This window comes from Drosophila arizonae, chromosome 5, assembly GCF_054131065.1.
Source record: "Drosophila arizonae isolate 15081-1271.41 chromosome 5, UAZ_ARI_1.0, whole genome shotgun sequence".
NCBI lineage: Eukaryota > Metazoa > Arthropoda > Insecta > Diptera > Drosophilidae > Drosophila > Drosophila arizonae.
In genome coordinates this window covers 12,218,860-12,243,329 of record NC_142925.1, presented here as the reverse complement: position 1 = coordinate 12,243,329, position 24,470 = coordinate 12,218,860, and the positions used below count along the sequence as shown (strand labels likewise).

The 24,470-nt window shown below is 38.3% G+C and overlaps 1 protein-coding gene and 1 long non-coding RNA gene across 7 annotated transcripts in view; one reads left to right on the top strand and one right to left on the bottom strand.

Annotated features, from left to right (window-relative positions):
• The first annotated feature begins 17 nt into the window (after positions 1–17).
• On the top strand, positions 18–2,524 carry LOC149268509 (uncharacterized). Of its 3 annotated transcripts, none has more exons than XR_016270363.1 (9): positions 18–299; positions 359–425; positions 487–981; positions 1,083–1,244; positions 1,338–1,515; positions 1,589–2,032; positions 2,107–2,148; positions 2,213–2,390; positions 2,462–2,524. It is a non-coding gene; the product is annotated as an uncharacterized LOC149268509 (long non-coding RNA). The 3 variants fall into 3 exon arrangements; XR_016270362.1 differs by having other exon boundaries at positions 487–1,016; positions 1,083–1,285; XR_016270361.1 differs by lacking the exons at positions 18–299; positions 359–425; positions 487–981; positions 1,083–1,244; positions 1,338–1,515 and having other exon boundaries at positions 1,897–2,032.
• apt (apontic) overlaps positions 1,893–24,470 on the bottom strand; it is a 47,523-nt gene continuing 24,945 nt past the window's right edge. For 3 of the 4 annotated variants that reach the window (XM_018012905.2, XM_089470591.1, XM_018012906.2), the window contains exons 2-5: positions 5,234–5,339; positions 4,906–5,166; positions 4,597–4,843; positions 1,893–4,516 (exon numbers count right to left, since the gene is read on the bottom strand). In XM_018012905.2, coding sequence (XP_017868394.1) covers positions 3,643–4,516; positions 4,597–4,843; positions 4,906–5,166; positions 5,234–5,339 — 1,488 coding nt within the window. In that variant the 3' untranslated portion in view covers positions 1,893–3,642. Of the gene's footprint in view, positions 4,517–4,596; positions 4,844–4,905; positions 5,167–5,233; positions 5,340–8,684; positions 9,056–24,470 lie in introns of all 4 variants that reach the window. The other variant, XM_089470592.1, reaches the window with a different exon arrangement.

The following is a 24,470-nucleotide window of genomic DNA, read 5'->3' as shown; positions in this document are numbered from 1 at the left end:
TCTGAGGACATTACTCCTCAGTTTCTCGACTCAGTTCGGAAATCCTTTAAGAAATTCGAAACAAACATAAAGCTCTTGGACTTAAAATTCATTTATTGAATAGATTTTCCAGTTGACTTATTTTGTTTGTCATTTTGGCAGGAACTGGAAGTTCAAAAATTTTTTCAAAATTCAAACTCAATAGTCAAAATTGCATTGCTGTGCATAATTTTCATTATGGACGGTTTATTCGGCTGCAGATTCAAAACAGCTTTTAACCTGTTTAATCCTCAACGTTGTTTTTCCTTCCAATGCGTTAGGTGAGTCTTAGATCCAATGCAAAGAAGACTTAATATAATCGAGTAACATTCTTTTGTAGATCTAAGTCTGCAAAGTATTACGAAAAAATACCCAAGGAATACAGCAGCCCCAAGTTACTCAAAATGGTGCGTACCTGACTCAATATATGTATGTAGTTAAGCAATATATAATTTCCATTTCCATTAGCAATACGACGCACTTATGGACTTGAGGCGTCAAAAGATGGCTGAACGAAGACAACTGGACTATAAAATCCTGGACCTGCAGGATAAAATTGATGAGATAAGGGACTTGATAAGATACTAATCAGCTTGATGAAACAAATTCAGGAAACAAATATGCTTTTATACTATTATTGCTAACCAATAAATTCTCCGCTTGAAAACATTTTAACATTTGACTTTCATCCCATCGTACATCTATCGTATACCTAGTATGAATCGTAGTAGGCGCCATAAAAACTTGCTCATTGTTTGTATAGTTCAGGTACATTTTAAAGTAATTAGTTGACTGAACTTTCCAAATTTTTTAATTGAATTTATACCAGGATTATGTTGTTCATCAAATTTTCGTATCGACTTTTTATGGGCGCTTTTAGTGCCAACTCGGAAAATTCAGTGCTGAGCAACATGAGTAATATATCCTTGCATACGAAGCATGTCACAGATATCCATGAGAGAGGCAAGGCCAGAGAGAACGTTTACTTTCGAAAACAAGTTCGGATTCGCATACCGCATTCGTATATTCACGATATCAATATTAATATCTATCTCCATTCGCAGCAATACGATCAACTAAAAAAATTAAAGAAAATCAATGAGGAGCAAAAGGCGAAAATTAATGAGAAAATTGATAAGTTATATGAAGAGATTGAGGAGATCTCGACAGAGATTGAGAAAATGAAAGATGACAAATGAATGGCAGTTCGACTCAAGCCTAACTAGGTAGGTCTTGACAAACTGTCCCCAAAAAGTTTTGGCAAAATGTAAAGTCAAATCAAATTTCAAAATTTTTCTGTTCACACAATACCTCTTTAGACATTTTTTTTTTTAAATTATAATGCTGCCTGTGTTCAAGGCGCTTGAGTCCGTTCGGTTTGTCAAACCGATCTTTGATGCAATTCCACAGGGCTCGATTTTTATCATGTCTCGTCATTATACCAAGGAGATTTATGAGAGAGCCCGTGCCGTAGAGAATGCGCATTTTCTGAAAATTGTGCGTAAATATAACTAGATATTGCTGTACATACATGGATATCCTTACTAACGATTTCCTTCTGTGGCCAAAGCAAAATGAGCAGCTCAGAAATCTGCGGAACAAAATTGCTAGAGAAAGAGGCCAGCGGGAGCATAAAGTGGAAGCCAGTTTGCAAATGAAGAGCCAAAAGGCGGACAGCAATCGGAATTTGCATCAGACTCAAAGTGTGATAACCCAGCAAGCAGATAATTAAAATGATGTTTTTGTGATAAATTAGTAAAATGATTGTGGAAAAACGGGGCCAAGTCGCCGACTCGATCAGTAGGCTGATGCATATCTACTAATCTTTTGATTGAGCTACCTACTTTTTTTTTTTTTTTTTTTTTGGAACAAAATTCAAAATTCTTCATTCGATAACATGTGGATCTGCGTTCAGCACAGAGGTGCGGTAAGGAATATCATCAGGTTGCTGCAAAGGACATATCAACAGAACCGCATAACCGAAGATGAAAAGGCGAAAATTACCAAAGCAAAGGTAAGAGACACAGTCGTAGTCGCAATCCAATAAGAAACCCATTTCTTATTCGATCCCTGCTCTTTTTCCCCCAGATCTCGGCTATGTGGAGCAAACAAGTTGAGAATTTATTGCGGGTACGTAGCACTCGCTGTATAGGAACTTAAGATCTCTTTACAATTTTCAAAATTCCCTCTTTAGAAACGTGAAATGTTGTCCCTCATCAGGGAATATATTGTGCTGCAGGAGCGCTATGTGAGCTCAAGATTGACAACGAACAAGCGGCTGCTCGCCCATGCAAAATACTTACAAGTCACCAGGAAAAGATCTCCACTGTAGACAGATGTATATGCTAGCCATTGAAATGGGATATGCCACGGTGATCTTCATATTTTTCATTAAAAAGTACTCATCATTTTATTTAAAATAGTTTGTATTTCTCATTTACAGTTGCTTTACAGGAAGCGTTACATAACAGAGGTAAACAAAATAAAAATAAAAACAGGAAAATAATGCTGCTTTCAAATGTTTTTCTTTGTTTAAGTATATATATATATATATATATATATATATATATATATATATATATATATCGGCATATATATAGTTCATAGAGTGCCAGACAGCATTTCAATTTAATTAAATATGGCATTTAAAACAAAAACATTTCCGTTACATAGAGAATAAATATGAAATCAGCATTCAAAATTTTGATCATATAATAGTAGGTAGGGTATACGCGTAATACAATAAAGTGAATAACTTAAGCTCTATAATAAGATAAAAAGATTTTGTTGTTGTTGTTGTGTTGTGCATTTCGTTAGTCGAACTCAAGTCAAGAATATATATATATATCCATATATTTATATATATATTTTGTTTTTATAAGTACATTTTAAAATACATTTGTGGTAAGTAAAGTGTGTGTGTCAGTGTGCGTGTGTATGTAGGTTTTGAGCAACATGGAGAGCTGTTACAAGTACTACAACTAAAACTAAAACTAAGTAGAACTAAAAACTTGAATGCGTTCGGGCGTATTCACAAATCACTTGACTTGGTCAAGTGCCGAGCCACAAGAAACGCCGCGCCTCTCGACTCCCGCCCCAACCGCTCGCTGCTAAGTGTTGTGTGTCTGTGTGTGCTTGTGTATGTGTGTGTGTGTGTGAGGTAGGCTGTATGCTTGGGCTGTTTCTGGTTGTATTCGGGGCGAGAGTCCTTTAACTATATCAAATAATATGGCATACTTTTGTGCGCCACTGCAGCTGCAAAGCGAAATGAGCTGCCGTCTGTCTCTGTCTGTGTATGTGTATGTATATGTGTGTGTGTGTGTGTGCTTCTAGCTTTTAAATACTGGTCAAACAATGCCAGGAATGTTGTGAATTGCAGCTCAATGTGTCCTTGTCCGTGTCTGTGTCTGTATCTGTATCTGTGTCTGTTTGTGTGTGTGTCTGTGTGTGTGTATTTGTGCCTTTGCCTGTCTGTCTCTGGATACAAAATTGATTCTTAGTCTAAAATTTAACTTTAGCTACGCCCTACGTGCTAAGTGCTACGTGCTACAAAGTTACAGCTACAACTATAACAACGATGAAAACGATGATAATCAAGCAGTTAACGTTCCGCCCAGCGCTGCTCTAACTGGGCAGCCGCTTGCTGGCCAACTCCTGCAGCTTCTGCAGCGCCAGCGTCTTGTTAATCTCGACCAGATCGCGGCTGTGCTTGGCCGCCTGCAGCTGGACCTCCAGTATTTTCATGCGCATCATATGCTCCTTGCTCTGCATCTCCATGAACATGCGCAGCTCAAAGGAGTTGGCTGTGCTGCTGCTGCTGGTAAGAGCGCCGGCGACGGCGGCGGCGCTGCTGCTGCTGCTGCTGCCAGCGCCAACGACGCTGCTGCTGCTGCGCTCCAATGCCTGGCTGTCTGAGGAGTGCGGCACAGTGCTGGCCAGTGGCAGTGGCAGGGGCAGCGATGTCTGTTGCTCCTCGCTGGCCAGACTGCTGCTGCTCGTGCGCTGGCGCTTGGCCATTGGCTTCAGCACATCATCGTCGTCCTCATTGTTATTGTTGTTGTTATTGTTGTGCTGATGTTGCTGCTGCTGCTGCTGCTGCTGTTGTTGCTGCTGCTGCTGCAGTGCCGCAGCCTGCGCCTGATGCTGCTGTAGAGCAACGGCAGCTGCTGCTGCGCTCGGGAATTGGCCACTGCGCAGCGCATTGAGCGCCTCCAGCGTAGCGGATATGTTGTTCATGTTGAAGCTAGGCTGAAAGCCGGACATATCGCCCCCAGTGGGTGGCATGAAGGCGCCACCAACGGCGCTCGTGTCCAACGCAGCGGCCGCCGGACTCTCTGACTCGCGCAGGCCGTTGCGACTGTGATTGGGCGACACACTCAGACGCTCCCCATTGGCATGGATGTCGCTGCTGTGATTGTTGTAGGTCTCATTGAAGGTCTCGTTGGTCTCCTCCTCCTTGATGTCCACATCGCATAGCTCCTGGGGCGGTGTGCGACTGCTGCAATTGGCAGGCGGCGATATTGTAGAGTTAGTTTATGATTTCTCAGCTGATCTGATCGGATTTTTAAGGCTACTCACTCATCCATGTCGTGCTCATCGGCATTGAATTTGTAATCATCGCGATATTCAAAGTCCTCCTCGAGAGCCAGCGGTATTTTGGAGTAGTCAATGCCGTCGAGCGCCTCCGACTTGCAGGCCTTTTTCGCCTCCTGCATAAAGTCCCAGACCTCGAAGGTGAACGGCGAGGGCTTCTTGCGATCGGCCACCTCGGCGCCAAACCTGGCCAGACGATTGTTATAGTCAAGGATCTCATTACGCGTGCAGGCTGCAAATGACATCAATTGATTAGCTTCAAGTCTGGATTAATGCGAATTAGCTCAAGCTCACCTTTCATGCGACGCCATTGCTCCTTGAGGCGATTGCAGGTGCGATCGGTGCCAAATTGATTCGAGAACTTTTGATGTATGATCTTCCAGGCCTTGTTCTTGACGGCAGTTAGTCCCGCATCGAGTCGCTTGTTCTCAATGATGCGCATATCCTTGCGGCACAGATCCAGCAAGTACTTCTTCTCCTGATGATTCCAGTTCTGTGTGCGCTCCCGCTTCTTATACATGTTCATGGATGGACTGTTCATGTATTGCGTCATTTCTGCAATTATATCGAACGGATTGCAATGCCTGTCGAATGGGAATCAAATCTAAGGGGGGTACTCTACCTGTCTTCAGATCGACACCTTCCAGCAGATTGTGGTTGGTGCTCTGCCAGTTGGCGGCTATCTTCATGAAAGCCTCCAGATCGTTGGCCGTGTACTGTTTGTTCACCTGCAACAATTAGAAAACACATACGTTAGCCATTTGCATCTCTCCCAGTTACAGGTTAATTAAATCCGCATTATAATCCAAACCAATCCCAGTTCAAACTGAGCCCCCGCATCGAGCTACTTGGGCATGCAAAGCTTGTGCCGGCTGAGGCTTGTGAAACGCTTTAAGACGCACTTGAAGATTCATTGAACCTGAAGTTTTCGACTCAAATTCCAATTGTCAGCAAAAGCCAAAAATAAAAGAGACTAAAAAGCGCAAAGCAAAAACAAAAGAATGAAGGATTCGAGCTCGTTCTCGTTCTCGTTCTCATTCTCATTCTCTTTTCTTTTCATTTCTTTTTTTCTTCTCTCTGATTTCTGACAAGCGCGTCTGACATCGTCTGATATTCTGATATGCTGCCAATATGCGATGCCACATTAATTGATTTTCAATTAGCCAACAGACGGCAGTTGCTAGACAAAGGGGGCCAAGGCAAGGGTCGAGGGGCGAGGGGCGGGCGAGAGAGGGACGCGAGACGTGAGGCTTCACACGAAATTTAAATGTTTGCAGGTCATTTTGAAATGGGCCAAGATATTATGAATAACAATGATTGCAAATGCATTTGTATAAAGAGAATCAAATAAATTGTATCCAAAGAAACACACACACACACAATAATAACACTCTCTCAAACAACAGCTGCCGACATTTTGTGTGCTTTTAGCTGTATGCTCGTGTGCATGTGTGTGTGTTTGTATATATCTTTCAGGGGCGATCAAACGTCGCACTGACAGCCAATTATATTAAGATCGAATAAACTTGCACACACACACAGATAAACACACATACCACTGCAGCGAGATTCTTCATAATCGGCTGTACACATATAGCCAATATGACCATACTTTATATATATATATATATATATAATGTTGCATGTGTGTGTGTTTTTGTGTCGTCTCTGTATTTCTATCCAAAACTTATGCGCCATGCACATTGGACAAAACTTAAAGAAAAGTTGCAAGAATAAAAATAAAATAATTTTAATATTTATTATATTATGGATAAAATATAAATAATTATTTTTTTTATTTTTATTTTTTTTTTTTGTATGTTTGTAAATTTTAATATTTTAGCCCAGATTTTATTATCTATATTTTGTTGATAAGTAAGGTAGTGAATAATTTATTAAAATTTTGTTTCATTAATATGTCATATAAATTTATTAAAAATTTATTAATGTAAACTTGTTTTTTTTTTTTTTTAAATTATATTTTTAAGTTTTTATATCTATACTTTTATATTTATTATTATTATTTTTTTTTTAATTTTTATATTCATTTATTTAGGCTGCATAGAGTATAAGTGTATTATTTATTATTTTAATTTAAAATTTAATTTTCTTTGCTTATTTTGTTCATATTTATTCACCCGATTTTTCGCCCAATTTCAATTGACTTTGTACCACGGCAATCGCTGTGGCGCTGCCACAAGTCGTCAATTTTTAAGTACGTTTTATTGTGCTTTATTTAACTTTATTTCATTTCGATTTTTACCAGCACTCTTCCCGCCTTATCCAAAATGATTACCACTCCTCGCAGCCCCTCTCCCCTTCTCCGCGACACCACCGTAGCCCCCTCTGATACACCCGCACTGAAAACTTCAGTTCACTTAACGCTGCGCCATGTGTTCAATATTTTTATGCCGTATCTGATTTACAATTTGCATTTGTGAGTACTCATTTCTATATGTTGGAATGGATATGTATTCGTATTTAATGGGCATAGACGGAGAGCGTACACACACACATACATACACATATTTCTATGTACACATTATGTGTTATGGAAGGAACTTAGTCATTCAAAATTGTGCTTATGATTACGATTATTAGTTATTATTGCTGTGTTTGCCTGATTGCCACATCGAATGAATGTATTTATTAGCAGTTGATAATTATTCAATTTGAGTTAGGAGCTGTCACATTTAAATGCGTAGCGGCTGCTCAGAAAAGGGGCGTGGCTGAGAAACGAAGCTGGAATATGCTACGATCGCAAATCGAACAGGAAGCTAAAATACATTTAACTAGAGAGATAGTAATATAATATAATAGTAGTAATATAATATAATAATATAGGTTTATTATAGGCATCTCTAGTTAGATTTTAGCTATGCCTCCCTCCCTCCCCCTCTCTGTCTCTCTCACTCTATGATCAGACATCAATAACACAATAACATTTATAATAATACAACAAATAATCACTCCAATCAATTGTGAGCATTAAGCATTGAAATTAAACAAGAAACTAGAAACTGGTTTACACACAATCTCAGCAAATGGCTTGATTTTTATTATTTTTCTCGTTTCTTTTAATATTAAAACCGAAAATAATTATTGCCAGTGCTTTACACGGAGTGTGTGGAACCTACACAGCAGCGACAAAATGTGTCTTAACCTTGCCTTTAAATAAAGCACGGCATTGTAGTGAGGCCCACTACGAAAAGCCAAACCAAAAATATATCAGACAGTAACTGTCTCTCTCCCTCTCTCTCCCTCACTCCCCCTCTCACTCTATCTCTGTCTCTGTCACTGTTAGCTGTTCAAGTATAATTATGACAAATTAACAAAGTTATTGCATGTTACTTAGTACAGTGAACTATTTGCGTCAAAGAAGCTAAAGCAACGTTACAGTTCACACTCGCTAACAGTTTCAGCTGAAGTGCGAATGGAACGCATTTTAATGGGGTCCATATAAGTACAGCTACGAGTACTCGACTGCCTGGAGGGCATATACACACACATACACTCACACACACTCTTGTATTTATTTAGGTATTATAAGTACGTAACTGGGAATCGTTAAACTTTGTAGCACTCGAAATGATTTTACAGATTCCATTTTTAATATACCACGTCTTTCGAAATGCCAGAGAGCGAGGTAGCTTAGAGTCACGATCATCAGCTCACTGAGCTCTCTTTAATCTGAGCATCTTTAGGATCTGCAATTATAATATTCAACATGCATAAACAGCGTCTCGTCTAACCCAAAGCAATCAAAACTCGACTTTAATTGAGTATTTGAATTTCTATTGAAATGAATTGGAATTGTTCTTGTTCCCGTTCTCTGTTTTTACAGGGCATCTCTCGACTGCACACACACACACACACACACAGCTCGTTCTGTTCTTTTCAGCTTATGCGTGGCGCGGCACAAATTTATGTATTATTATAATTACACAGAGTCGAAATACTAAAATAAAAACTGAAATGTCATCGAACGTTCAAGTGGGCAAGGCAAACCCATGAAAGTGCCCAAAAATCTGAAACCCCATACCAATTTCCAATTCCACATACAATCTACCTACCCCTTCCATTCCGTTCCAATCCATTCCGTTCCGTTCGATTCAAACTGCTGTGCTCTGGATGAATTCAAGTGGCATCGAGCATTGATTTGTATAGTGTTTATTGTTCTAACGTCGCAGTATTCCCCGAGCTCATTCCGATGGCTTAAGTGGAGTTGGCTTTTCTTTGCTCTCCCTGGACCTCTTGGCGCACACCCTTTTCGGCTCTTCGGTTGAGTACTCGCACACACACACACACATAGAGTTTCAATTTAACATATGCATTTTGCCTTTTATTCATACAAGTTGAACAATTTTTGTTATAATTTGGACGCAGCTGACGGAAATTGACTCATGGCTGGCGAATTATGCTCCAGGTGTGCATGACACTGGCGCTGCCAACAACAAATTTATTAGAAATTGCTACAACAAGCCAAACACAACAACTACACACACACACACACACACACACACAGACACACAGGCGCACACACACAAACAACTTATGCAAACAAATAAACTAATTTCATGACGCACACGCGCGCGCCTGCGCAGTTGCTTCAACTGCCGCCGTCGACGTCAGCAGCGTCGTCGCCAACGACGTCGTCGTCGTGGTGTGCTACTTACAATTGTAACTAGCTAAAAAAAAAAACGAATAAGATTTTGTTCGTTTTTTTCCAAACGTGCCTTTGTTTACTTCCCAGCTCAAGCCTGGCCTACACCCAAAAAAAAAAGCTGGAAAAAGCGTCGCGCGCGAGTTCAGTGACATTTTTTACTACTTTTTTAGATACTCTATGCGTAGGGTACTACCATTTTATTGGCAAGCATGTAAAAAATTGTGCTCTAAGCAGGAAGTAGATTATGAATTGAGCAGGAATTCAGAGAGCTTAGAGAATAACCAGCTAAAGTTTTCTTATGCTTGTCTGGGAATTCAATAAAGATCTCTTCCCTATATATCATAAGAAAAATTATTGTCTTATATAGTAGTTGACTAGGAAATGCAATGTCCATTTATTAGACTGGCTTTTAAGCCCTGTTCTTCCTTATGCATTATAATTTCCTTATGATTTATAAAGAACAGTTCTCTTAGATCTTCGATCACAGGTCTCTAGATCTAGAGGAAATCTATTTGAAAAACTATAAACACTATATATTAATACTATCCAGGATTTGAGCTCTGATAATCGTTATTCCGTTTGATCTACAGAGCAGCTGACTTAGACCTCAGCTTAGCTCTCAATCCCAGCCCAAGAATAAAATTACATTTAATCCTCATGCTCCAGCCGTTTGAGCCTTTATCCTCATTGGCCCTCTTTGTTCTGTTTGCTCTGTAGAGCAAATAACTTAGATCTTAGATAAGTTCCCGATCACAGCTCGACTCTTAAAAATCTTATCCATTTTATCTACAAATACAGCTACGATCCTCACTTATGAGTAGAATAAGCTCATTGATAAATACCAACTCTCTTGCCGAAATAATCCAAGAGTATTTGCTGTTCGTCTAGTCAAAGTTGAAAATTCTTTTTCGTTTTATTTTCTTGTTTTTTTTTTTTATAGTCTGTGACAATTGCTGAGGCATCGACTGTAAGTTGAATTGCGCATGCGTAGGTAAAACTTACTAAATTATTGGGTTGTGTTTCATTAGTCAGCCCACAAGGCGGCTGTGTGGATGGGGGGGATACGCTTTCGGGCGCAGCTGGCTGGCTGGCTGGCTGGCTGACTGGCTGGCTGGCAGCTCAAAGTTGAGTGTTGGCCCAACTGTGTGCATACTTTTGAAACAGACTGCTGTAGTTGGTGTCTTTGTGACAGCTGCACAGATATCGGCAAGCCAAATGGATTACCTATGCCACTAGGCGACTATTTCTATTGCTATCTCCATCTCAATCGGCCTGGAAACAAATGGAGCAGCTCGCATTTGAATAGTCATTATGCGGTTGAGACTCATATCTCTCTTAAAAAGTACAAAAACAACAACTTATTGTACTTATGCGTACTGTCTGTGACTTTCTTTGCCCGACACACACACGCACACACTCGTACCTACACTCGCACACACCCTAAACATGGCTGGCTGACAAGTTCATTACACTGAACACTCGACTCTGGCCCGCACGCCTTATATGGCCAATGCCGATTGTTATTGTATTGTTGCGAGCATATAAATTAGGAGGAGAGCACAGCCTTGCCTCTTGCATGGGGCGTGCTGAAGTCGAAAAGCGACTACAATTGATTTGTCTTCACGTTTTCCCATTCAAATGAACTATTAAACCAATCGACTGAAACCTAGAATTAACTCTAGAGCCAGAGCCCCAAAACTGTTTGTGAATTATAGTTGAATTTCCACTTATTATATTTCATATGATTTTCACTATCTGTCTCTCTCTCTTTTCTCTCTTCCTTTATCAAGAACTTTCGCTGTGCAATTTCTTTGCAATTTATATAAAATGTATTCGAATTGTTTCTATACAAATATTTGAGTTTAGTTTTGGGTTAGTTTGCTAGAAAGTTGGTTTAAGCACGGCCAGTTCAGTCTCATTGTCAGCAACACCCACACACCCACACACACACACACATAACTCATTTAAGTTGTGCTGTGCCCCCAGCCCCAGCCTCAGCCCCCAACGTCTGCTTGCCACAAACTCCAAAAGCAGTTGCCACCAATTGCTGACTGGCATTTGAACATTTTTCGTAGCTGCCACTTTTGAATTTCTATACAAAAAGTTTCTTTAATTGTTTATAACTTGAGTGTGTGAGTGTGTCTGTGTGTGTGTGTGTGTCTGTGTGTGTTAAGTTGAGATATTTTTTGATGTGGGTTAACATTTCTTTAAGCATTTCACTTGGTAAACTCATATACGTTGTTGTTATAAAATCTTACTCGACAATTCTAAACGAAATTTCGTTAGTCATTTTTTTCTTACAAAAAATTTCATTTGAATATTGAAACTTATTGTTGTTGGGATGCAGATGTATGTGTGTGTGTGTGTGTGTGTGTGTGTATGTATCTAATTTCTTTTTATGCTGCCAACGAGCGCTGGGTGTGTTGTTGCTGTAGCATTTTATAATCGCATCAAGTCATGATTACGCTACGACTTTAGACTTCTGGCTTCATGGGTTTAGATATACATATGAATAAATGTATATATGTATGTATGTGTGTGTCTGCGCATGTGTGTGTGTGTGTGTGCAGCACTTGAAGGCGTTCAAATAATTTCTGGTTCCATTTAACTTGGACTTAAGTAACGAAAACTGAAACGCTTCAAGTAGACGACGTCGATGCCGAAAACTACTTACAAATCAAAAGAAAGAAAGCCTCAAAATTCAATCCCCTCCAAACCGCAGCCCCAACTGCCCCCTCCCTGCCTCCCTCACACAGATCGCAGCCATGTGGTTACAGAGTTGAGTTATTTTGTTGTTGTCTCCCTCTCTTCTTCTTCCTTTTTCTTTTTGGCATTAATTGTTCCATGCGCCGAATCTAAGATTGATTGAACGAGTTCAGTGAACTATTCGGGATCCATGTAAATTATCATTACTCGAAGCGATATACGAGCCCGATTCGTTTGGCGGCCTTTAGAATGCAGTCATTAAACAAGTATATCAAATTGTCTATGTGTGTGTGTGTGTGTGTGTGTGGCAGTCCAACCAACCAGCTATTCAATACTCGATACTCATTTGAATTGGCCAGCCAATGCTATATTGAGAGTGAGATACACTCGCTCGCTAAACCACGCCCAGTGGCTGCCATGTCATGTCTCGCAATGCGCCATAATAATAATAATAATAATTACAAATGATCAGATGTCAATTTCTTACAGTCAGCTCTCAGTTATCTGCCGCCCCCACCCCCGCCCTCGTTGCCATACTCGGGCTTAGCTACCGCAGAAAAAATAAGTTGTTGTTTTTCTTTTTCTCCTTTTAAACAAATGAAATTTATTGTTAACGGTTAGTGACCCGAATTACACGTATCGCTTATTTATATCTATACATTACAGGCACACACATATATATATATATACACAGACAGACAGACAGCAGATCAAAACTCTAGAGCCAAACACCAGGGCGATCAACAACGAATTGACTCTGTGTGTGTGTGTGTGTGTGTGTGTGGCATGTATCTTTAAGTAGCATACAAGTCAAGTCAAGCCGAGACTGAATAACTGACTGAATGACAGACTGGCTGACTGTCTGACTGTCTGACTTTCTGACTTTCTGCTGTTTAGCTTTAAGCGTTTTAATTGCGCCAAACGCCGCCTACAAACCGAAGACGTAACTCAGCTCAGATAATGTATCTTTGTATCTGATCTTAATGTGCACACAGCACACATTTCTCTGAGTATGCCTGTATGTGTGTGTGTGCAAGACGAGCGCATAGATCGAACTGCTTCAATTAGTAAGCAGCCATAATCACCAAGACAAACTCTGAGCTACTTTTTCTACAGCAATTTTGAGCAGATCGCAGATAAATTCAAGTTTTGCAAAAGATTTTTCAAAAACCATTTTTACAGCTGTTCAGCGCATCGGCAGTGAATGAATTTATTTATTTCCTTTCAAATTGTTTTTAAGAAAATAAGAGATTAAAGATTTATATAAATAAATATTAGATTGAAGATGTATATATATATATTTTTTTTTAATTTTCAAGTTTTTTCTTTGACTTTTCTATTGACCAAAAGCCCTAACGAAATTTTATGCAGTCTCTAAATGAATATAAATATAAATCAGAATACATCTGAGTTATGTTAGTAATATAATTAAATAATATCTTTGGCTCTTTTGCATACATTGAAACATCTGAAGCTTCGCAGAGTTTTTGAATGTGCTCCAGTTGCTTGAGAAGTTGTTGAGTTATGCAATGGATTAATTGAAATGCAAGCTGGGTGCAAAATCATTTTAATGAAAAAGTGGACACGCACATGCATTGAGAGCCAGAGCACACACACACACACACACACACACTCACACACATTCATCAATATGGTTCTTTGTATATTTTTCCTTCATTCTGCTGCACTAACGTTTGGCCTTTGCATTGTTGTTGTTGTTGTTGCTCACGTTGCTTTGCCCTGTGACGAACAGCAATTGTTGCTGTTGCTGTTGTTGTTGTTGTTGCTGTTGCTTTGGCTCTTATTGTTGTCGTTGTTCTTTATAACTTTGCACGTACGCATTTCGGCTTAACTTTTTCTATTCAAAACTAATCCCAAAAAAGAGAAAAAACACAAATCATTTGAATTTTGTTGTTAGATTCTTTCTAATGCTCATTTCGGATGCGGCAACACATTGCAGCAGCAGCTGCACATTTTTCGCCAATGTATCTCACAGATACATTCCGTATCTAGTATCTATAAGTATAACAATTTTACATATGTACATACGTTCCATTGTCGTTGCTTTTCTGGTTCTTTTTGTTTTCTTGTTTTTGGCTTCTCAGAAACGCAATTTAATTGTTGATTTAGGCGTGTTTTTTATGGCTTATCAGGCGGCGGCTAAAAGCCAAAGAACAATTTTAATTTAAATGCGCGCCCTCAACAAATGGCATAAAATACAAATTGTTTAATTATGAGCCGCAACAAGCCGAAGCGAAGAAGAGGCGGCAGCAGCAGCAGCAGCAACAACAACAACAACAACAACAACAAAATAACAGCAAAACAAATGTGTTAACTAATTCGAGGCAATTGCCCCAAGAGCTGATAATGTGGCCAACACAGAGGGAAAAGCTGAACGGGCAACGCGCCCCTTTTGCCAATGTGACGCCTGCTCTTTGTTTAATGTTTATCATGCTCTATGTTACACACTCCATACGCCCTGAACTAGGTTCTGCTTGGCTAGCCAAGAGGTTTTAACACCTATCAAAGAGCATAATTGGGCCAAGCATACTCAAGTTGCTTTTTTTTTTTTTTTGTTTTTCATTTCTTTTTACATTTATAATTCCCAATTTGTTTTTGCTTCAAGCTAAATCTATATGGCTCTGACTATCAGCTGGAAAGTTGTTGAAATTGCATTTAAATATAAACAAGGTTTAAATTTTAATTAAGTGGAAAACGCCAACTTCTTCCTGGTATCAGCGACTTGTTAAATAAATTTGCACAACCATTCGAATACAATCAACAAAGGTGTGTGTGTGTGTGTGTGTGTGTGTGTGTGTGTGTGTGTGTGTGTGTGTGTGTGTGACTAGGTGTAGTCATATCTGAATAATTCTTCGTATGTTATACAATAATTGTGGGCCGCTTATCGAACTAAATAAATATTAAATTGTAATTAAAGTCATGCGAGTGATTTTCGGTTTTCCATTTTACTGTCAACAAATAAAGCACCTAAACACGGTGTCCCCAGCGACTCTGCACCTAATTGTATTTATCTACGGATTGTAGAGCTGGCCGCCTGGCCAAGTCGTAATTGTAATTGATAAATAAGTCGAAAACGACTTTAGCTGGGCATTAGGTCAACGGAAATTTAATTGCTAATTGCATCGACGAGCTTAGGGCGCTTCACTTTAAGGCTAGACTAAACTAAGTACGCCGGGTGATAGATAGCCTCAATTAGGTTGTCATTTGACAATCAATGCACGTTCTGTTGGCCCGATTCTAGCGGCCTGACACACGGCATTGGCTCGCTCCGTTGGTCTGGAAATCGAAATTCACAAAATATTTCAGCTAACTCAAACAAACAACAACAACAGCAACAACAACAACAACACCTCGCATAACATGCAACAAATTGCGCGAGTTTTTTTTTTTTTTTTTTTTTTTTTGGGACACACAGCTTGCAGCAGCATTTTTGTGGCGCACACCTGGAGAGGTGCCCACCAGAGAGTATATCTAGAATCTAGCCGAGCAGCCGCCGCCAGCCGCCAGCCGCCTGGCAACAATGCCACAAGGGGCAACAAATCTCCGCAGATAGCGAAAAGCGAGCTGACAACTGGGCAACTGCCAAACAGCAGCTGATGCCAAACGCCAACGCCAACATCAGCTGCGCCTGCGTTTGCTCGCGGCAGCTGCGTTTGCGTCTGCGTCGGCGTCGACGTCGACATCGACGTCAGCATCTTACGCCTTGCGCCTTGAAGTTTCTTTCTTTCCATGCGCCGCTAACTTCTGTTGCCTGTTCCGTTTCGATTTGGCTTTTGCCTTGTGCTCCTTGAGTTTCTGATACCTGCACCAAAAGTGCGACCAAGCGGGTATATTAGTTGGCTAAAGTCGAACTCTGAAGAACTCTTTAGTTTTGCTGTTCAACTGTTTTTGTTTAAGCTTAAGCTGTTTGGTTTTTTTTTATTAAAAAACAATTTCCTGCAGTTTTTCCACATTTCACGCGATATTTTGTCGTCGTGCATTGGATTTAAATTTTGTTGCTTGGCAGTGTTCAGTTTTTAGCCCTCTCCCAGTTATTATGCGCAAGTGTGATGCATGAATCATAGCAATTTATTTTGCTAGTTGCTGTTGTTGTTGTTGTTGTTGTTATTTCTGTGCCATTTGCGCTGAAAGTCATGCGCTTTAAATTTTAATAAATTAATATATATATATATATTTTTTTTTTTTTGCTTTTAGTTGATTCTGGGTGGCTGACTGATCAAGGGGCAACAGTTTTTTCTCTAGAGAAAATAAAAAAGCGCATACGATTCGCGAGCTTAATTGGAACATCTAGCAGGGCCAAGTTAAATCAAAAGCGCATTCAGATGATGAATAGTTGGGCGAAGCGCAAACCCAAATCAAACTGTCAGAAAGCCAATAAGTAAATGAATTGAGATATATATCTATACACACACACATGCACACATATAAATTGGGTGTGTTTTTGTATAACAAAATCAATGCCAAATGATGTGGGGCCAGAACTGAATTCAGCTTAAAAAATGCTGACGACATTTTTAATCCTAAAATTGAGACTAAAATTTTGAAAAAAAAAAGAAAAAAAACCAACGAAAAGAAATACGAAACAGCAAAAGTCAACGACGAAGTCGAAAACGAAGCTCAGATTTATGTATGTGCACTGCTCAAGGTGGGGGAGTTATTATGGCAGATAGCTGATGAAATGCCTCACATACCTGGGAAGAGGAGTTCGTGCGATCGCAACGGCGAGACATATTATAAAAATGCCCCACGACTTGTATATATATATATATATATATATATATATATATATATATATATATATATCAAATGAAGCAGAGAAATAGAGAGAGAGAGAGTGAGAGGGAGAGGGAGAGAAAAATAAAATAAAAACTGTAACTCGAAGCGCACACAAATACGTTTATACAATCAAGATTTGGTTTTAATAATTCAAAGTGAGTCGCACGCGGGATTAGCTGAGAAACGCGTCTAATGGGCGGCCAGACTTTGAGTAAGTAAAAACTGAAATCATGTTACGTTTTTTTGACAAATTCGAAAGAAATTAAACAAACGGGTGTGCGAGTGTGCGACTGTGTGTGTGAGTGCGGGTGTGCGTGTATGTGTGTGTGTGAGATACGAAAGGAAGTGGCAATGCGCACGCGGCTCGTAGAGCTATTAAAATACAGAACACACCCAAAAATATTTTAACGACGGCTAAAGAGCGAGAAAGAGCAACCAAAAACCGAAAGAAACAAAACTCAAAAGGAACGAACAGAGAGGGAGAGACAGAGAGAGAGAGAGAGAGATAGGCAACGATATCAACGATAAATATATGTGGTGTAGCTAGTTGGCCAGCCGATGGATGGCTGACGATGATGATGACAATGATGATGTTGATGTTGATGATTAGGATGACGATGATGACAAGAAGGCAACTCGCTGTCGGGTGACAGCGCGCGATTTATGCTCGAAATTGTACGCGTTGATGCATAAGTTATGCCCGAAAAGTATCTTGCGGATGCAGCCATGGGAAGATACTCGAGACACGCACAGGCACAGCCACAGGCACAGCTCAATTCAATCCGAAATTATGACATTAGGCAAACCGGTTTTTATAGAGTCTAGCCAAGCTGTAAAATTGATTTAGCTTGAGGTCCTGCTGGCACCTAAGCAGCGAACCACTTGCGAACCGGTTCACATTCCCTACTCCAATCTTAAGAACTTTTATGCTATGTAATGTTTTCTGCTTTTTTCTAGGCCTAGCTTTTATTTATATAAGGGGTGCATTAGAAACTGGATTTGAAACGGATAATTCTAATTGTTTCTTAATTTGCAGCATTATTACATTAGACAAGCTAAAATAGTTCACATGAACTAGGGAACTACTGGTTATTTGAATTTACTTTATACAAATTGCGAACTAGTTCACACTATATTTACTGATATATTTCAATCATAATGTTAGCTATTTCCTAAATTTATTTTTAAAAGAATACCAGAAATCATTTGTATAAAAAATTTAAAATAAAATATTTTAAAATTATATTGTTATTAAAATTTTTCTAAATATTTTAAGCCGATTTTCCAGCCGGTTCTGGTTTATTAGCGGATTATTTTCGTTTTAAAATGATTTCTCAAATATTAGAATTTATTATAATTAAGCTACGCAGGACTAATCTAAAGGCAACGCCTCTTTATCAGTCCTCGCAGCTGTCATCATTCCAATAACTGGTTGTAGTATTTATGTACAGAGACTATAATGTTTCGCATTCAAAAGCGACTTCCAACAGAAAAAAAGACAGCAATGCGCAGTTGTCAAAATTTTATACTCACACACACACACACACGCACAGACAATGCAACTATAAAATGTTAATCCTATTTTATTAAGTGCACGCAGACATTTCGATTCAAAGGAACAACAACTACAACAACAACAAAGCTGACAACCCCTTGCTATGAGCCGCCAGAGCGTTCCATATGGCCAGCTGACTAACTGGATTCCACAGTCTGTCGCATAAATATATGTACTCCATTATGAATCTATAGACCAGGCAGGCATTGGCATTGAGAGAGAGAGAGAGACGCAAAATATATATACGTTTTTCCTATTAATTGGGCAGTCAGGGTTAGAAACTTTTAAGATCGTCACATATAGTAGATATGTATATGTATGTATGTGTGGGGCTGGGAACTTGAAATGTGAATAAGAAATATGTATGTTTATATGACATAAACAAAAAACCAAAAACATTCTGACATTGCAAATTCGCACGAAATTAAAAACTTAAGTCTCGCAAGGCGTTTAGAATAGGATTTTATGGAATCTACAACATTTTATATTTTTGTAATGAATAATGAATAAAAGTAAAATCGAATATATTTAGCTTAGTTATTCTTGTTGACATTTGATAAAGAAAGAGGAACAAAACATCGTAGAGTTAGGATATAAGATTAATCTTATCTTTAGCATCTTTAAAGTTAGTACGATTAGAGCTTGGTTTTTCTTGCTTTGCATATAAGAAATTGTTGTCTATATTATTATCGATATAGTACCTTGAATAAAGCTAAAAAATAAATAAGAACACAATCTCCATATATCTATAAGAGCTAGAATTCAAAGTGTCAAGACTTAAGCTTTGATTTGATTCAGTTTCGAGTTAATTTCCTCTGAATATGTGTTTACACATATATATTTTATATTTGTATATATACATATGAATAGCTGCAGCTATATGAATATCATAAAAAGGAATGTGAGTATAGTACACATCTAAATATAATTCTATCGATGAATGAGAGAGTAGACTCTCTTATTAATAATCAAATACCTGAGCTGCATATAAAAGATCTAAGCTAAATTTTACACCACAGTATATTTGATAGTATGTATATGGATAGATAGATATGTATATATTAATACTTATATGTCATCGATATTTATATACAAGTATGACACTATTCGGGACATAAACGTGAAATCATTAGGCTAAAGTCTTTCAATATAAAACATTTATAAGTATATAATATATCTATAATTAACAACTAATGCCAAGTAAACAATTAGGCGCTAGATAGTAAAATTCTAGTTTATTTTTGGCTATAAATAATATACAAATTGATATCAATTTAATACATATACTTCCCTATCTATCAGTATTTTTAACCTATTTGATTAATAGCTCTTGTCAGTTTGTCAAAATATGCTTCTCTCTCTCTCTCCCACACACTCGCTTGCTCTCTCTCTCTCTCTCTTGCTGCTGACAAGTTGAGGGCGTTACCTGAGAGCGCTACCTGAGCTGCGTTGGCATCTGTGAGTGAATGGCTAGCTTGCAGATTTATGATCACATCAAGAACCGTTAGGGAAAATGTAATTTTCAATTTTGGACTATTTGTGTCTAATTGCGATTGGCTTGTTGTCAATTGCTTTGCATGTTGCACACAAATAAATTAATGGGGCGCCGGGAATGGAGTTCGTGCCACGCCAAGTTGCAGCAGCAGCAGCAGCAGCCCGCATATGCAACCAACTGGCGGCCACATGAAAAGTAAACAATTGGGAAAACAAATTTTCGTATTACCCCCCCGAATAAGAGAAACGAAAATGAAAACGAAAACGCAACGAGCACAAATAAAATAAAATAAATAAATAGTGGCAACAGGAGCGGGTTAAGCGGCGATTCAATTGGCCAATTGCCACAGCACACAGAAGGGGCACGCGGGTGCCCGTAGAACCCATTAGATAGGGTGTCCCATATGTTTAGTGATTAATTCATTGCTTAATTGCTGCTTTTATCAAATACAAATTCACATCTCAGCTGAGGGCAGTCCGGGCCGGGAGGGGCCGGGAGGGGCCGGGAGGGGGTTAGCTTGACGCAAGTTTTAGTTGCGCCTTGAAAGAAATTTTCATTTCATAGTCGCTCATTGAAAATAATTAAAATTAATTAAGCCATTTTATATATCGCTGGCGAGCAGCTACTGCATTGGCTAACTGCTTGTACAACCCGCTCCCTCTCCCTGCCAGCCCCCGGCCGACGTATCTATAAATTTAAATCGCCTTTAATTGAGGCGACTTTTGGGTGACGAAGCACTGCGAAGACTTTGTGGAAATTGTCAGGAATTTTATTATGATTATTGTTCTGCTTCTACTTCATGCTTCGCTCTTCGTCTTCTTCTTCCACCCCCCAATCTTGTTGTTTTGCAGTTTTGAGCAATGTTTTAATTAATATTTAATTACGGGGGGCTTAAACTGACTGATTTGTTCAAGTTTTTCGAAAATATTTTAATGGAGCGCCCTAATCAAGCAATAAGCGAAAAAAAAAATAGAAATGAAATATAACACGTGCAATGATTGATTGGTTAAGTGTGTTTTCTAATACCCTGTAATTGGGAAAAATAAAATGGGTAGTGAATTGTGCCAAGTTAGATAAACCCTGTTAAGTATGGGTAGGTATGTAGAGCTTATAGAACATCTAGATCTGTGAGCAGAATAAAGAGCTGCACTGCTTAAGCTGCTCTAGCTATAAGTCTAGTTCAGCTTTTACTGAAACTCCTTACTTAGGGAATTAGTAGTGGAAATAGTCTTTATAATATACATACATATATAATGTAAAAAGAGAGTATTATTTAGTTTGTTATATTTTCCATTTAAGCTGGGTTAGGATATTTCATAGTCAGGCATTGCCTTTACAGAATTTTGTTGCATTGGGCCATGGCTTAGTTGAGTACGAACAATACAGACAAACAAAAAAACTCAACTTGGCATTTGGTTCTTTGTTGTCTGAATCAAAGAAAAAGCGAAACATACCCACACATTCACACACACACACACACACACATGCACAGATTTAATGCATATAAAGGATGCCAATAGATAGCAATAGAGGCGAGTGACTCACTCAGCAGAGCCTGTCGCACTTGAATGACTGCCGGACTGCCTGATTGATGGACTGATGGACACACTGACTGAGTGACTGACACGCATTGTCTCTGGCCAGGCTCACATTTCTTTACATTTTACATTTAACATTTAATTCGTTTTTCTCGCTCTCAAAAAGTTGTCGGAAAAACTACAATTTGAGTGATGGAACGAATTTGCATTCGACATTTTATGATAGAAGCGAGAAACCGAGAGAGCGCGCGAAAGGGAGAGAGAAAGACTGAGAGAGAGATATATATCTATTTAGCCTCTTAGTCTCAGCCAAGCAACTAATTCACTTAATTACCGTACTAAAAAATAAGAAAAAAAAATTCAAATTACCTTCGAAATGAGAAATGTTTTAGAAACGCGTTCTTATATCATCATCAAACGAAATTATTTCGAATTATGTCATTAAATAAACATTCTAAATTAAAATGTTTTCTATATGCTTACAGCTGCTGACAAATAGTGCTGTGTGCTTATTTAAACTTAATAATCGTTAAATAAAATATTTTTAAAATTTGCTAAATTAATTAATTAACAATTAGGAATTTTTAAAAAATGTTTGTTAATAGTTATTAAGTTTTCAATAGATAAAACAAAACTATTTTTTTAATATATTTACTTTTATGATTATACAGTTAAGCTAAAAACATTTTTTGGAATTTTTTTGTGAAATAAAAACGAAATTTTAGTAGACAAAGAAATTTTTTAAATTCTTGTTATTTTTTTTTTTTTTTGTATTTTTACCATTAAGAATCTGAATAACTTAATAATGCATGCATATGCATAAATCAATATGTCTATATATCGATTGATAGCTGACAAGGCAATATGCAGATAGATATTTCTATTAGGGCAGAGCAGACAAGCATCTGAAGACAAAGATGCTGAGATAAACATAGATTTACGATTCAATAGCTGAAGTGAGCGGGCAATAATCATCTGTCGCTGCATACATTTGTCCAATATGAAATATACATATACATAAGAATATATACGTATATATATATATGTCAATTATAAAAATTTATTTTTAATATGCAATATCTATATGATATCCCTCTCTATCTCTCTCTCTCTCTCTTGCTCTGTGTGATTTCTGACTACTTAATTTCCAAGTGCCATAAAAATGTGAATGCCTTTCGGAATGGAGAATTGAAAGCCCAGCGTATTTGGGCGTTGAAAAATAAGTTGGCTTATTTATTGTGCGCTGCTTATAAATATTTAAAAAGCCTGCAAATGAAATAAACAATTAGTTTATTTATTGACACACTCGCACACACTCAGACTCCGATTCATTATAGCTTTTTTCTTCATTTCATTTTCTTTTATAAATTAAAATATGATATACATTGACTTATAGCTGAGCTGTGTGGCCTAAAGTGCCCATGCTGAAAGGCATTTGCATTTGGAGCCCTTTGCCCAAGAATATGAATCACAGTCTCAAGCCATATAATTGTATAGCTAAATAAATACATAGATCTTTTTGTTTATGGAATATTCAGCACAAATTTGAGGCACAGCGTGAACTATTTGAAAATTCTAACAAGGTTTTGCGACACACGAGCTCAGTATTCGTGAAGTGTTTAAGCAAGCTATTGAGCATATATATAATTATCAAGATATATCCGCATGTATATACAAAATATCATGACGTATTCAACATATATATGTCATGGCCTGAGCATTTTGAGCAAGCTCTAGTTATGCTTCACATGAAGTCAGTTTCTTCACTTTTTTGTTGTAATTCGCAAAGAGTTTAGGCATCGAGTGTTATATGATATGAAACTCTATATGGCGGTTATATGGGTTAAATTATAAAAGCAATATTACATGAGTCCATTGTCAAAAACTTCTTCACTTGTAATGTTTTTTATAGGAAAACTATATGGGGAAATAGATATATCTAATAGACATAACTATATGTTATGCATGCTATACTACTTAGGTATGTCAAAAGCTAGAGGATACAATATTAATGACATATAGATATAAAAAGTCTACACAACATTTACAGCATTCCTAGGCCAAAATTTGCCAAGATGGATAAAGTTACAATACATATCTAAGATTCCCATTGCCAATTTAAATTTCCCAAGCAATCTATCGCCTAAATGGCTCGTCTATTATGATCAAACTGTACTTTTAATTTCGTAGCGCTGCAGCAAACATATGTTAAATATGGCAATTAATAAATAAAATGCGTCTATTTCAAATCAAATTCGAATTCGAATAGAAATTCAAATACAAATTCAAATTCACATGCGAGTTTCAGTGCCCCACCAGCACCGCCGGCATTTTGAGTGGCCGTTGATTTAAAACATACATTGCGGCCTTTAATTGTGGCGCATTTTTGTCGAATCCGTAGAAAGAAGCAACACCAGCCACATTTCGTTTCCTTTTAATGAAAACAAATTTGATCGAATGGCTGCGAAAGAGAGAGGGAGAGAGAGCCACGGGGGGAAGGGAGATTGGATTTAGAATACCTAAGAATCAAATCGAATAACGAACAACTTGAAAGAGGAGCGCGCGAGCGCCCTGCACAAATGGGCATTATGGATTGGTTCTATAGATGGGTGTAGAGGCTCTATATGTATACTCATCTGGTACTCAGAGGCTGAGGGGGGCCCACAGGCGGAATTATGATTTGTGTAAATGTTGCCTGTGATTAAGCACTTTTAAGTGTAATTCGGTGATGTATGTAGCCTGTAGACTGTTGTTGTAGTTGTAGCAGTAGTTGTTGTTGTTGTTGTAGTTGTGATAGAGCACACATACTATAAATAGCAAACGGCCAGAAGATGTTTGCCTAAACCATAACTAAAATCTTTATAGCTAAAGAGATATGCGAGTGTATTTGTGCATGAGCAGGGGTTGGGCTGGGGCACTACTGGGGGTTAGGGGTACTATGTATGTGAGATCTTCACGATTGCGACTGCGGCGGCTGTTTAAAGTCAATTTTTGAATAATTATGAATCGCTTTTCAGTCGTGCTGCTGCTGCTGCTGCTTCTTCTTCGTCTTCTGCTTCTTCAGCTTCTTCTGCACATTTTGTTGTTGTTCTTCGCTAATTA